The sequence below is a fragment of the Pleurodeles waltl genome, chromosome 11 (assembly GCF_031143425.1).
Source record: "Pleurodeles waltl isolate 20211129_DDA chromosome 11, aPleWal1.hap1.20221129, whole genome shotgun sequence".
NCBI classification, from domain to species: domain Eukaryota; kingdom Metazoa; phylum Chordata; class Amphibia; order Caudata; family Salamandridae; genus Pleurodeles; species Pleurodeles waltl.
The window spans coordinates 448391881-448406380 of record NC_090450.1 but is presented as its reverse complement, the minus strand read 5'-3'; the positions used below and the strand labels follow the sequence as shown (position 1 = coordinate 448406380).

The 14500-nt window shown below is 46.9% G+C and overlaps 1 protein-coding gene across 1 annotated transcript in view; it reads left to right on the top strand.

Moving 5' to 3' along the window:
• Positions 1-14500, top strand: part of LOC138266632 (calcium-activated potassium channel subunit alpha-1-like) — a 101355-nt gene that overhangs the window by 45965 nt on the left and 40890 nt on the right. The window contains exon 2 of the mRNA XM_069215452.1: positions 1523-1717. Coding sequence (XP_069071553.1) covers positions 1523-1717 — 195 coding nt within the window. The remainder of the gene's footprint in view (positions 1-1522; positions 1718-14500) is intronic.

Sequence of the window (14500 nt, the reverse complement as noted above, 5' to 3'; positions counted from 1 at the left end):
GGCGTGGTGAACAGATCATACTCCTTTCATTCAGTTACAAATAGGCTCACACAGGCCAAGGCAAAATAAGGGTTGCAAGTTGGATTTCAATACATTATTGAGGCAATTGCATCCTATCATAAAAAGGGATGGGCTGCAATAATAAGGCTAATTAGATTAGGGTAAAGCAAATAAACAACCCCACCATCTTTGCATGGTCCTAAAAGGCTCAAAAATTCCTATCTACACCCTATGCCTCAAATATGAGACCACATCGTTGAAAACCCTTCTACCTATCCTAATATAAGAGAAGGACTGCGACCCCGTACCCTAGAAGGCTGGAAAGGGTCTGTCTGTTGTCTGGGTGGCAATCATCTCAGTTCGCTGAAGAGTCAGTACCAGAATTAGCGAAGCTGTCAATGGAATGGTGTACATCGCAGGACGGTTGTGACTGGAATTCCCTCTGCCCCCTCAGGACTATGTGGTGTTTATATAATAAATCTTGTAGTGTTCTAAATACAGGCCTGACATGATAATATGTCTAAGAAGTAGGACTGGCTCCTGAGCTCCTGGAGCGGCAATACAACTTAGAATATCATGTATCGAAAATGACAGCCTTGCACAGGGCATAAAGTGAAATTCATGCAAAGGTCTGATAAAATGTGCAGCTCAGAAAGAAGCAGCTCATTTAAATATTAAATATAAAAGCTGAAAGCTGACTGTGCTAAAAAATATGAAAATTGATAAAACAGGTCTACCAGTAAAAGGTACAGGCTACAGGCCTAATGCTAAAATAAGGGTGTAAAACCCAGGCACTAATGAGAAACCACAACAGTTATAAGTGCCACAATAACAATTATATTGTACACACTAATGGATTTAAAAGAATGGCATTGACATCAATGCCATTGGAAGAACATTAATGCATGTTTACAAATAGATTTAGAGAGCTCATGTTTTCTGTCTTGAGTTTTTTTCATTTCCAGACTTCAATGATGGGTTTTGGATTTTTGTAGTCTTAATGGTTGGCCAATCTGAAGCAACTATCTGGCATAGTGAATAGAGCTGTGCTGAGGTGTTGGGGTACATACAACTATGTTTGAGCTGACTGGTAAATTGGTGTAGGGTACGGTGAGGAAAAAAAAGGTGTAAAGGTGGAAGAGAGGGGAGACCATCATCTTTAGGCAAAGTGGTGTTTATTGAACAGCAAGGGGACCGGTGTTAGAATCAATGAAACATTATTACTTCAATGAGTTTAATACCTTAACTCGACCTCTCAGTTCAATTAATCTTAATTTCCCAATTTTCAGTTATTAAAAAAAGGTTTAAAACTGTAGGGCCAGTCGCTGAAGTGGGCGAGGGTGGATGGGAAGGTAAGAATTGAAAAGTGTGTATTTCTTTTTGCCTGAAAGTCTGTTCTTCTTTATGAACAATAGTATCCCACATTTTATAAATCTAGGATTATACTGAGAGATGGATGTTTGTCTGATGTATAACACCAGTTGGTACTGTGAATGACTTGATTGTTTCTTTTTGTTTTTAGACTTACCATAACCCTCATGTACTGGCATTAATTCAGACACTAGTGACCGGGGGAACAACACCAGAACTCGAAGAGCAGCTTGCAGATAATAATACGTTAATAAAACACTCAAGCAGTGCAATGTCTGTAGCAGAGAGAAACAGGTGTAAGCTGTCCCTGTTACCAGTGACGAAAACACTGCTGGATAATCACTTGGTGAGTCATCTAGTTTCTCAGTGCCGACAAATAAAACTTTGCTTCCCTCTTCCATCTTTTCCCTCTTGCTGTCTCCAAATTGAATGAATAAATAATTACTTAAGGATTGGTGAGCAATAAGCATTACTATGTGTGAGATTTCTAGGGTGTTTTTACCCACTTGGTATTTTCTATCCTAGCTATACAGAATAAACACTAGTCAATGCAATATGCCTCCTGGTGTTATCCAACATAATTTCTGTGGTTACCTGGAATGTTTGTGTTTGTCAATCCAAAGGTTGACAGTTTTGTGTTTGTGCAATCCATATATCATCACTTGTTGGTTCATTGTTAACTACTCTCAATAAAAATACCACCGGAGCCATTTCTGTTGAAAACCATGCAAGATTCTAGAGGAATCAGCTCTTCTTTCCCAAGAGTGTCGAGTGTCCCTATGCCTCTGGCAGACTATATTGAGTAGTTTGACTTGCTTGCAATTACACATAACACATACCCATTTTATCACCTTCATATAGGATCTAGAAAGATTAAGCGACACATTTAAGTAGCTGGCCTGCATTCCATTCTGCATGAGAGACATTCATATATTCCAGATTCTCCAGGACAAGAGTGTCAATACAATTAAACACCACAACCAAATATTGTAGTGTCCCATTGACAATATAAAAGCCTTCAGTCACTAGCACATAAAGATAACCAACTGGGGCTTATGATCCACACTACAGTAGCTGCCCTGATACCTCAATTAGTGAAAATCTCTAAATGTGTCTGTGACCTGTTGGTCACATGTTTGTATTCAAACAGCATATACACAAACTTCTAGCCTACCTAAGTCAGTCAATCTAGTACCATTAAATTGGTTACAGTACCACCTGTTGAGTCCAGTGCGGCTAAACTGAGGCAATAGCACAGCAACTAAACAGGAATGAGAGGAATTATATTTGATGGGATTCAGTTTAACCTCCCACTGTCTACCAAAAGTAGAGAAAGTCCCTGTCATAACAGACTTTGGCCCTCATTACAACCCTGGCGGTCAGTGATAAAGCGGCGGTAATACCACCAAGATATCGGCGGTAAGAAAAATGGAATTATGACCACAGTGGAAACCGCCAACCTGTACAGCCACTTTAACACTCTGACTGCCACGGTGGTAGCAACAAACACCGCGGCGGTAACCGCCAACAGCCATGCGGAAGACAATGTACCGCCCACTGTATTATGACACACCAATCCGCCACCTTTTCTGGGGTGGTACCAACGCCATCAAAAGCATGGCAGAAACAGTACACAGAAGGGAAACAACTCACCTCTCGCCACTCAAGGAAGAACCACGATGCCATGGAGCCCAAACTGCACATATTTCCAATGCTGGTCTACTTCCTCCTACACCAGGAACACGAACGGCGGTGAAGATGACCACGGTGAGTACCACACCTAGCACACAAGGGAGGGGGGGGGGAAAGAGTGACAGACACAACCAACACCCCCACCCTCAACACCATACACACAAACAGATGCGACAACATCACATATACACCCCGTAACCCTCAGGAATAACGCAAGGACAAAAGGAATTGATTAAAGTGAGTATAATATTAAAAATTAAGATAAATATTTCCTTAAAGCACTAAACAGTATGTACAATATATACAAATGGAGGGACAATGCCCACTCCAAAATGTCCATGGCCCACAGGGACATAACACATAGGCCAAGGCCACACTTGACTCCTGCCTCAATACGGAGAGAACACTGCAGGGGCATCAGGTCGAAAACACACAGGCACCTCAGGGGGACAGGGAATGGGGGGGCACCTCAGCCGGAAGATGGTACAATGCCACTGCTCCTGGAGGGGGCTACATGCCCTCTGTGATGTCCTGCGGAGTGCAAGGCCACAGTCTTGCAAGTGGGTGGTTTACCCACTGCTTGGTCCTGGGGAGTGCAAGGCCACAGCCTCTCAAGTGGGTGGTTTGCCCACTGCTTGGTCCTAGGGAGTACAAGGCCACAGTTCCTCAAGTGGGAGGTTTGCCCTCTGCGATGTCCTGGGGAGTGTAAGGCCACAGTCTCTCAAGTGGGTGGTTTGTCCACTTCTTGGTCCTGGGGAGTTCAAGGCCACAGTCCCTAAAGTGGGTGCTTTGCCCACTGTTTGGTCCTGGGGAGTGCAAAGCTACAGTCTCTCAAGTGGGTGGTTGCCCACTGCTTGGTCCTGGGGAGTGCAGAGCCACAGTCTTTCTAGTGGATGGCTTCTCCACTTGTTCTGGAGGGGGCTTTGTGCCCAGTGTGCTTCATCCTGGCAAGGAGGGACTGAGTGGATGCCTTCTTCCACTGGTTCTGGAGGGGGCTTGTGCCCAGTGTGCTTCATCCTGGCAAGGAGGGGTGAGTGGATGCCTTCTTCCACTGGTTCTGGAGGGGGCATTGTGCCCAGTGTGCTTCCTCCTGGCAAGAAAGGGGTGAGTGGATGCCTTCTTCCACTGGTTCTGGATGGGGCTTTGTGCCCAGTGATGCTGTTCCTGGATGGTGCAAGGTCACAGTCTCTCACCTGGGTGTCATACCTACAGGTGTTGCAGAAGCCAGGACGCACTACAGCCCATGTAGTCACGACTACACACTGCTCGCCAGCGATGACGGCTGCTCAGTGGATGGCAGTTCCGGGGATGGCGGCGGTATTGTCAGTGGAGGGGGGAAGGCTCCAGCCCTTCCCCTGCAGCCTCGGCGGCTGCCCACTGGGGCTGCTGCTGCTGCTGGCAGTGGTGCTGCTGGCGGTGCAGGTGGCGGTGCAAGTGGCGGTGCTGGCAGCGGTGCAGGTGGCGGTGTTGTCAGTGGTGGGGGGAGGCTCCAGCCCTTCCTCTGCAGCCTCGGACGGCTGAAGTGACATGGCTGGTGTTGTTTGCCCAGATGCTGCTCAAGCCCCAGGCACCAGATCCATCCTGCCTGCGGTGTCAGTTGCTTTTACATTGCCCTTGGCAGCTGTTGTCCCATTTCTGCCCTTGGCAGATGGTGGTGCCTCCTTGCTTCTGCCAGCCGGTGTTCCCTTCCTGCCCTTGCTGGCTGGTGTTCCCTGCTCTCTATTGGGCCGCCACGCCAGAGTGAATGCCCTCCAGGTATGCATTTGGTTGTTGCAAATGCTCTGCTAGACCCTGTATGGCATTCAGTATGGCTGACTTCCCAACAGAGAAGGATCTCAGGAGGTCAATAGCCTCCTCACTGAGGGCAGCAGGGCTGATTGGGGCACGGCCTGAGGTGCCTAGGGCGAAGGAGTTGCCCTCCCTCCTGGGTGAGGGGGCACGGGAAAATCGCTGAGGGGCTGCTGGGAGGGCAGTGCTGGTACGGGGGTGGCGGTTGTACCTGTATTTGGGGTGGGCACAGAGGTGTCTACCACCGCCAGGGAGCTTCCATCGGAGGAGTTGTCGTTGTCAGTACTGTCCCCTCCTGTCTCCGTCATGGTGCTCCCCTCACCCTCCGTCCCATTGGTGCCCTCACCGTCAGTGGATTTGGCCTCCAGACCCATGTGGGAAGCAGCTCCCTCTATTGCCGGTGCCTCTGCTCCTCCGCCAGATGATGCTAATGCACACAAGGACAGGGTGACAAAACAAAAAGGGGGGGAGAGACAGAGGATACACTTGGTCAATGCCGGCAACAACACTACCGTTGGCGTACACAACTCACAGGGAACAGCCCTATGCACTAGGCCATGCACTACCAGTTACAATGCTAGTCACCAGGCCATGGGATACAATGCCTTAATGCCATTAGCTGCACACCTGAAACCCACAGGACCCTGCCCAGTAGTAGATGCCCACTAGCATTATTAGGGTTGGAGTGCTTCTGAGCTTGCCCATCATGGAACCTACCCTGCCATGTTCTCCCTGGCCTGGGGGCACCCACAGATCCCCATCCCCCACCCAGGTAACACCTTAACGTGCGCAAATTTATGATTCTGAATCTGTACTCACCCCCTTGTGGCTGCTGTGATGCCTTCAAGCACCCATCCAACTCCGGATAGGCCACTGCCAGGGGGGTCAGGGTATGACGGGCATCCCTTCCTCATTTAAAGGCCAGCCCCCGTTTGTGACAGTGGGTGCTCTGCCTGTCAAAGACCCCCAGGGTCCGCACCTCCTTGGCGTTGCATGCCAACTACCCTTTTTCTGATGGGCACTGACCTGCAGAAAAAGATACATAAGAAAAGGATTACTCATACCGTCCAGCCTGTTATACTTATGGCCCACCATATCCCTCCCATCCCCTTATGCACAGACATTGCCCACCGAACATGCAGCACTCTGCCCAGGACCCCATCAGCCCCCCCTACACAAGGCTTACACACACAGCACTCCATACATTCATGCCCCACGCATCGTGCTCACAGTGTACTCACCTGTTAGTCTGGAGGACCATGAAGTAAATGTTACTGGGGTAGGACCCCATCCACCAGTCTCTCCAACTCCTCTGAAGTGAAGGTAGGAGCCCCTTCCCCAGACACTCGAGCCATGGTCGCTTCCAGACACAGGTCACAGCAGCACTTGCAGCGTAGGTCCTCTCCTGTTGAAGGTCAGATAGCAAATGAGTGAACAGATAGAAAATGGCGGTCACGTCCGTGGCGGTGCGTACCGTCACCGCTGGCGTACATCACCATTGGCTCCTGGAACCCGTACGCCCCAATGATAACCAATGATGTGTTGTATGGCGGTCGTCAACCGCCTCCCGCAAAGGCACACAGCGTCAGCAGAATTACCTAATTTCCACTTGTCCATCCTTACAGGTCAGGCAGCCACCATTTCAGGGGGGCACAGGCCGTGGCACCTCACTGCGTTACAGCAGACATAGGCACATCAACGGACCTACACATTCACATTGAGCTTCTGTACAAAAAGCAAGCCATATTCATCTGAGTATATGTTTGAATATGACCATCTGCTCACTGTTTTTCACCCTAGAGTTCAAGGGCTGAGGATGAATAGGAGATGGAGACATACCCCCGTGTACAGACCCCTGGTGGACCTGGCGACAATGGAGGACAGGCACATTATCCTAACCTACAGACTTGATAGGGCCACAATCCAAGACCTGTGTGCCCAATTGGAGCCAGACCTCATTTCAGCTATCCGCCACCCCACAGGTAACCCCCTCTAGTGCAGGTCCTGTCAGTGCCCCATTACTTGGCAAGTGGTTCCCTCCAAGTGACAGTGGCCATGGCATCAGGGATGTCACAGCCTATGTTCTCAAACATGCTGACCAGAGTGTTGTCTGCCCTGATGAAAGACATGCGCAGCTACATCATATTCCCCAGGTGGAGGATTTGGCCACAGTGAAGGCTGACTTCTAAGCAACGGGACATATCTCCAACTTCATTGGTGCTATTGATGGTACACATATTGCCTTTGTCCCACCCCGGAGAAATGAACAGGTGTTCATAAATCGAAAGAGCTTTCACTCTCTGAATGTGTGGATAGTGTGCCTGGTGGACCAGTACATCTCCCACGTCAATGCAAAGTATCCTGGGTCTGTGCATGATGCCTTTATCCTGAGGAATAGCAGCATCCCATATGTGATGTCTCAACTCCAGAGGCACAGGGTGTGGCTAATAGGTGAGCCCATGGTCCCCACCCAGTGTCTGTTGGTATATGGGTGTGGGGTTGACCCTAAGAGTGAGTGTCTGGCTAACAGCTATCGATATTTACAGGTGACTCTGGTTACCCCAACCTCTCATGGCTACTGACCCCAGTGGAGCACTGAGTGCGCCTTTGGCCTCCTGAAGGCCAGATTCCGGTGCCTCCATCTGACAGGTGGATCCCTGTGCTACTCACCCAAGAAGGTGTTCCAGATCATCATTGCATGTTGCATGTTGCACAACCTGGCCTTGAGACCCCATGTGCCTTTTCTGCAGGAGGATGAGGCTGGAGATGGGCGTGTGGCAGCGGTGGAGCCTGTGGACAGTGATGAAGAGGAGGCAGAGGAAGAGGATGTGGACAACAGAAGTACTATAATTCAACAGTACTTCCAGGGACACACAGGTAAAACACTGTAACTTCACCTTCCATTGCAGTTTTGTGTTGGGCATTGTACATGGCAGCCTGATTTTCCAAAATCTATGGCCACTTACTGTACCCTTTGGCATCTCTATTTTCAGATATCTCTGCCCCACCCTGGCTCCTGGTGTGTTTACTGCTGCCCACTACAGGTCATACCTATATATATATAACTTTACATTTGAATTGCAATGTTTACAGCTTGTTAAACTAATACATTTTTTCAATCAATTGACAGACTCTATGTATTAGTTCCAAGTGTGTTTATTTCTGTGATAATAAGTGTAGGGGCTATTGCAATGAGCTGGGTTGATGGTGGAGGAATGTCCAGGATAGAGTCCAGTCTATTGGTATCATAGATGCATTGTCCCAGGGGGCATAGGGAGTGGGGCAATGGCAGTTCAAGGTGAACAGGGTGACATAGTCGGACCCAAGGGTGACATTCAGGGGAGTCTTATTTCCTGGCAGGAGTCTTGGCATTGGTCTCTGGCTTCTGTCTGGATTGCAGGGACCTTTTGCATGGTGGTTCTTCTTCTGCAGGGGGAGGGGTGCTGGTGGCCTATTGTTCCTGTGGCGGGGCCTCCTGCCCACTAGCGTTGGCAGAGGTGGAGGACTGTTTATTGGTGTGGCTAGTGTCAGGGGCCCATTGGTGTGCCACTGCCTCTCTCATGTTGTTGACCATGTCTGCCGGCACCCCTGCAAGGATGTCCAGAGTGGTGTGGATCTCCTTCAGGTCCTCCCTGATCCCCAGGTACTGTCTCTCCTGCAGCCGCTGGGTCTCCTGCAACTTGGCCAGTATCTGGCCCATGGTCTCCCGGGAATGGTGGTATGCTCACAGGATGTTGGTGAGTGCCTTGTGGAGATTCGGTTCCCTTGTCCTGTCCTCCCCGTCGCACTGCAGTCCTCCCAGCTTCCCTGTTGTCCTGTGCCTCTGTCCCCCTGACCCCAGCTCCCTGATCGTCCTGTGTTTGTGGGGTTGCCTGGGGTCCGTGTAGTGGTGGATACATGGCTGATTGATGTGTCCTGGGGACAGAGGTATGGGCCCACTGAGTGGGTGCTGTGGTGGTGTTTCCTGAGGGGGAGACTCTGTGGTGGTTTGGGACTGTGGCTGGGTCACTGACTGTCCAGAGGTCCCTGATGGGCCAGGTTGGTCATCCTGATCCAGGCGTGCAGAGGTGCTGTCATCACTGTGGGCCTCTTCTGTGGGGGGACTGGATGTTGCTGGCACCTCCTTTCCGGAGACATTGTGTGGGGGTCCTGTGGAGATGTAAATGTAGTGTAATTGTTTCTACGTGTGACATCTTGTGCATGGGTATGTTTCCCTCTATGGCTATTACCAAGGCAGCTTTGGCTTGTGTGAGTTGTGATTTGGTTGGCTAAGTGATTGTCACTAGTGTGCCTGCTGTGGTGAAGGGTATCCATGCAGGTCTGAGTGGGGGTCCATGCATTGGTGTTTCATGCAGGGATAGGTATTGGGATAGGTGGGTTGTGATGGTAGGGTATATGTGAGGTGGTGGAGTGATGGGGTGAGGGTAGGGGTAGGGGTTTGTGATGGCATGCAAGTGGGGGGGGGGGGGGGTGAGAGTAGTAAAGATTTGACTTACCAGAGTCCAGTCCTCCTGCTACTCCTGCCAGGCCCTCAGGATGCATGATCGCCAAGACTTGCTCCTCCCATGTTGTTAGTTGTGGGGGAGGAGGTGGAGGTCCACCGCCAGTCCTCTGTACAGCTATCTGGTGTCTTGTTATCACAGGACGCACCTTCCCCCGTAGGTCGTTCCACCTCTTCCTGATGCCATCCATTGTTCTTGGGTGCTGTCCCACGGAGTTGACCCTGTCCACGACTCTCCACCATAGCTCCATCTTCCTAGCAATGGACATTTGCTGCACCTGTGATACGAATAGCTGTAGCTCTACCCGGATGATTTCCTCCACCATTACCCTTACAACAACAGCAGTATTTTCTATTATAGGGCATTTAGGTTTGAAACTCGATTGTTTGCTTGGGATAATTTCATTATAATATGCCCAGTAGTACAAATATTCTAAGAAATTTTGTGCAAAAATGTTGCCATTTGTATCAAAGAAATCTTGTTACCTTGTTGTTTTACTTTGATTCTTATGATAATATTTACACTGGAACGCTCGAGAAAATACTAGAACTGCTCCAGCTAATCAAAAGACCAGCCAGTAGAGTAAAATACATAGAGCACCCACTGCATGCCTCCTAGCCGCTGCCTCCAGAATCCGAATAAATCTTAGCGAGAGGTTTAGATGTCTCATCTTAATTATGGTCCGGACGTCACAGTGTGACATTCATATCATTTGGTAAGCTTTATCTGGTGCTGATTTTTAGCCTCTCTTACCTATATTTGAGGTACATAGATTTGTGAAATGTATAGTGTACTAACAAACAATTCAATTACATTTCATCATCATGACCAAGCAGAATCCGTGGTTAATAACGTCAGTTGTCGTGAAATGAAAGCATGGGCAAAGGAGCGTGATATAGACTCATGCATCACAGCGGGAAGCCCCAACTCTCGAGTGGCTTTGAATGGACCACATAAGGGAAATCAGACAGCCACAGTCACCTTTTAAGGGTATATTCAGGGTCATCATTTTGCATTAAATCAGACAGTGACAGTGACCTTTTAGGGGTATATTCAGGGTCATCATTTTGCATTAAATCAGACAGTGACAGTGACCTTTTAGGGGTATATTCAGGGTCATTATTTTGAATTTAGTCGCTACTGTAAAGAGTGCACAGCCAGTGGCTTTGATAAGCGTATATTGATCGTTTTGAATGCATTAGGTGTAAAGATAAGAAGGAGTGTATGGAATGCTCTGGTTAGTCTAACACAGCTTTGAATTCTCAGTTGAACTGTTAACTGCAGAGATGTCACTGAGTTTATGGCTGCCCTACTTTGTGAGTGAGCTCAGCTCAACATATAGACAGACTGAATTAATGTGGAAATGAATAGTATGCCAGTGTAGTTGAGAGGATGGAATGATATTTAACCTTTTAGTAAAGTTGTTAAGTTACATGTTACTTATCTCTATAGAATAGTAGATGGGATTATTTGTGGATGTGGCCTTTGGGATTGTAAATTACATTCTAGTTCTGAAAATCAGGACCCCACATTAGTGAGGATTTAGTTAATGCTAGTCCTACTCAGTCTTTTATACACAATCAAAGAAGTTTTCGCCTTATTCGAGGTTGTAAAGAATTCTTGTGACTTTTGGTGTGATTAGTAGGCACCTTACTTACAAACTGGAAATTAAACTAGTTGAGATTTGGAGACAGCCTTCTAGTTTAAGTCTTCCTTGTACATATACATTTCAATTACCCTGAAAAATATTTCTAGCATGGAAAGATTCAGACATGTGCTAAAAAAAGGATACATGCAAGTAATAAACATTAATTGTGAAGCTACTGTGGAAAAACCCTGAGATAAAATCATGATCAGTAAAATGTAGTTCTTTTCTAAGTCTAAAATTACCTTAGAGATGGTTTAGCATGCAACATTTAAAAAAGGTAAAGTGACGTTCTTGTTAAGTGTTGAAATAAGATAAAAACTACTGTTTAAAAAAATAGAATACCTCTGAAATACGCAAGTTCTAGCTTACTCTGCTAACTATCCTTCACCCGCCGACACTACTTATGACCTCAGATATTACATCACTGATGTTAAATGACATAATTAATTATATCACTGATGACATCATGCAATTTACGCAACACCTTCAACTTATTTTAATTCACGCACCTCCATACACAGTGTGTTTGTTGAACTCGGTAGCCACACTTACGGATGCTGGGCCGGCTCCTTTTCCTTGATGTGGAATATTCAAAATTTGGAGGGGAGGTCTTATTTTGATGTTAAGGGCGGTGTCGGCACCACACAAGGTGTACCCAAGAGAAAGAGAAAACTGCTGGTTCTAGCTGAGAATGTGGCATTGAAAAGGAGGAAGTCTCCATCTCTACAAATCCAGATTGTTTAGAGAAATGATCATGAAGCACAAGGAAGCGCCGTGGGAAGCTGGGAGAAAGGTCGGTGCTGGTTGAGTGCCGCCACAGATGCCTTGGTGGAGGCATCAAGGGGGGGGTTAACTGTCGCTCTGCTCTCATACTGTGCGGCACATCACACATGTGAATTTCTGATTATACGTGCTATAAACAGCATTTTCTCCTGTGGGGAAACAAAACAATGTTTTGTTTACTATAATCAAGACATAATTGGAAAACCAAGCAATCCACTTGTAATTGGGGTAGTGATTGATTAAAGACTGCTGGTCCAGTAAAATGAATCAATTATAAATACAGCAGATAAAAGATCTAAAAGGGACCTAATAGCAAAGAAAATGGGGATATCATTTGGGTATGCGACATAAAGAAAAAATGCTATTGCAATTAATCAAGGAACTGGAATATGCACACACTTCAAAAATAAATAAATGGTTGAAAATAACAACTCTGAAAAACACATTGACTTTAAACGAGTCCCATGAAGGTGGATTATTTTGGTGTTACCGTTCCTTAACAGTCTGGATGAGGATCTTCTCAAACAGTGGCAAATAGATACTACTGAATGATCAGGGGCCATTACCAGCACTGTCTGCCTTCAGAGAGACTATGAGTCTCAGTTTTCCTTGGGCTGAGGAGGTGAGGGTCCTGAAACCGCTGCCACCTGCTGTCCATCAAGAGCTCTATAGTGCATTTGTTGCTCATACAGAGTGGAATCAGGAGGCATTACCACTGCCAGCACTGTCTGCCTGCAGAGGGACCACAGGCCCAGTTTTCTTTGGGCTGAGGAGGAGGGCCCTGACACTGTTGCCACCTGCTGTCCATCAAGTCCAATATAGCATGTTTCTGGCTCCTGCAGTGCGGGATCAGGAGCCATTACCAGTGCCAGCAGTGTCTGCCTGCAGAGGAACTACGAGTCCCAGTTTTCTTAGAGCTGAGGCGTGGGACCCTGAAATCGCTTGCACCTGCGGTCCATCAAGTGATATTTAGTGTGTTTTTTGCTCCTGCAGCGAGGGACACACACTCGCCACGCGTGGGCAAAGCCCAAACCAGAGCCCGTCAGCACCCACCCCCTTGGCCCTATAGCAGTTTATCAGCTGAGTGACCTTTCATGATAGGACTGTCATTATTACCACTTTGCATCAGATTAAGGTACTGTTGCTGGTCCACCCTTGTTAGCCTGCTATTTTTTTCTGCTCTGCTTTTGGAACATTTGTTCCAGTGGGGGCTGACTATAGCTGTTGCAGTGAGGATCCTTGTGTACCAATGGTAAGAGTGATCGTGCAGACTCTTCTTGAGGAAAGATGGTTTCAGGGTAGCAATGTGGTATTTTCTTTCCTATTGCCCTGAAGAAGGTACCTGTTCCACCAATATCTTCAACCTGTTTGGCTACTAGGGAAACACAGGGCCAGGTGACTTGGCAATGTAATTCTTCTAATAAACAGAGGTATATGTAATGTTCCAAAATGTACAAGGTGGAGACTAACTCTTCCAGAAACCCACTAGTGATAAGTCAAGAAATGGAGACTCATATTGAAGTTATTGTCCACCAGTGGTGAATCTCCTGCTGGCATCATGTCTGTATGTGTTGATCCTTACCAGAGTCCCTCGTCTTCACACAGAACAGAGGGAGATGTATGAAGAGCTGTTAAATAAAACACTAGATTGGCTTGCACACCATAGGGACTTTGCCCTATCTATGGCAGTTAATATACTGTTAAGCCATATTGTGGGTTGGATTGGGCCTTGTGAGGTGAATCGATGTGGTGACTGTGTCATAGTGAATTTTAAGTTTTGTCTACTGCCATAGAGCCTGTTATTTAGATACCTGTGCAACCCAATACCTAGGAGGAACACTGAATTGTTGCCTTTAGGTTATTTTACAAGCCTGGTGCTCAATCACAGTGAGCTCTGAGCAGGCAGCCATCAATAGCTTGTAACCTCTCAGCTCCTGCTCATGCCAACTTTAGGCACAATAAGGACATTTTTACACTTCAAACCTCTAATCGATATGATACTATGACAGATGTAGATTGACTTGTAAATGACACTCAGTCTGTATCTCATACTGACAGCATAGTGGGGACAGGTGTTATAGACTTTATTTTTGTGTGCCACAAGGGGAGGCTGCGGAATAACTCATTCACTAGGGTTGGTACATGTTAAAAATTGTCTCTCTATTTGGCAGAGGTATGCACCCTGTCCAAGTAGGAACTGCAGTCCCAGTCAGGACAAGTCAGATATTCACTCTAAATTAACCTGTGCTCACCCTCTGGTAGGTTGGCACAGAGGCAGTCAGGCTTAACTTAGGAGGCAATATGTTAAGTATTTGTGCAACATGTAAATACAGTAACACAGTGAAAGACACCACAAAAAGACTCCACACCAGTTTAGAAAAATATAGAACATTTATCTTAGTAAAATGAGACAAAAACGACAAAAAACAGTAAATAGATCTAACGGTATCAGGTTTAAAGTTAGCATGACTTGTCATGACATAGGCATATTCATAATGGGAAGAATCACATGTATCTTTTACAAAGTAATGCTGGTTGAAAATTCACTGTTATGGCAGATATTGTGCTTTTATCCTGAGGTCTACGGTTGCGCTAGGGCTCAATAAGGAATCAATCATTCAGAATTGCTTCCACAGCTTGCTAGTTCAGTCAGCCTGAAGCTTTGCTAGATTATGTAAAGTGGCTACCTCAGTCTTGTGGGCGCAAGCATTTCACA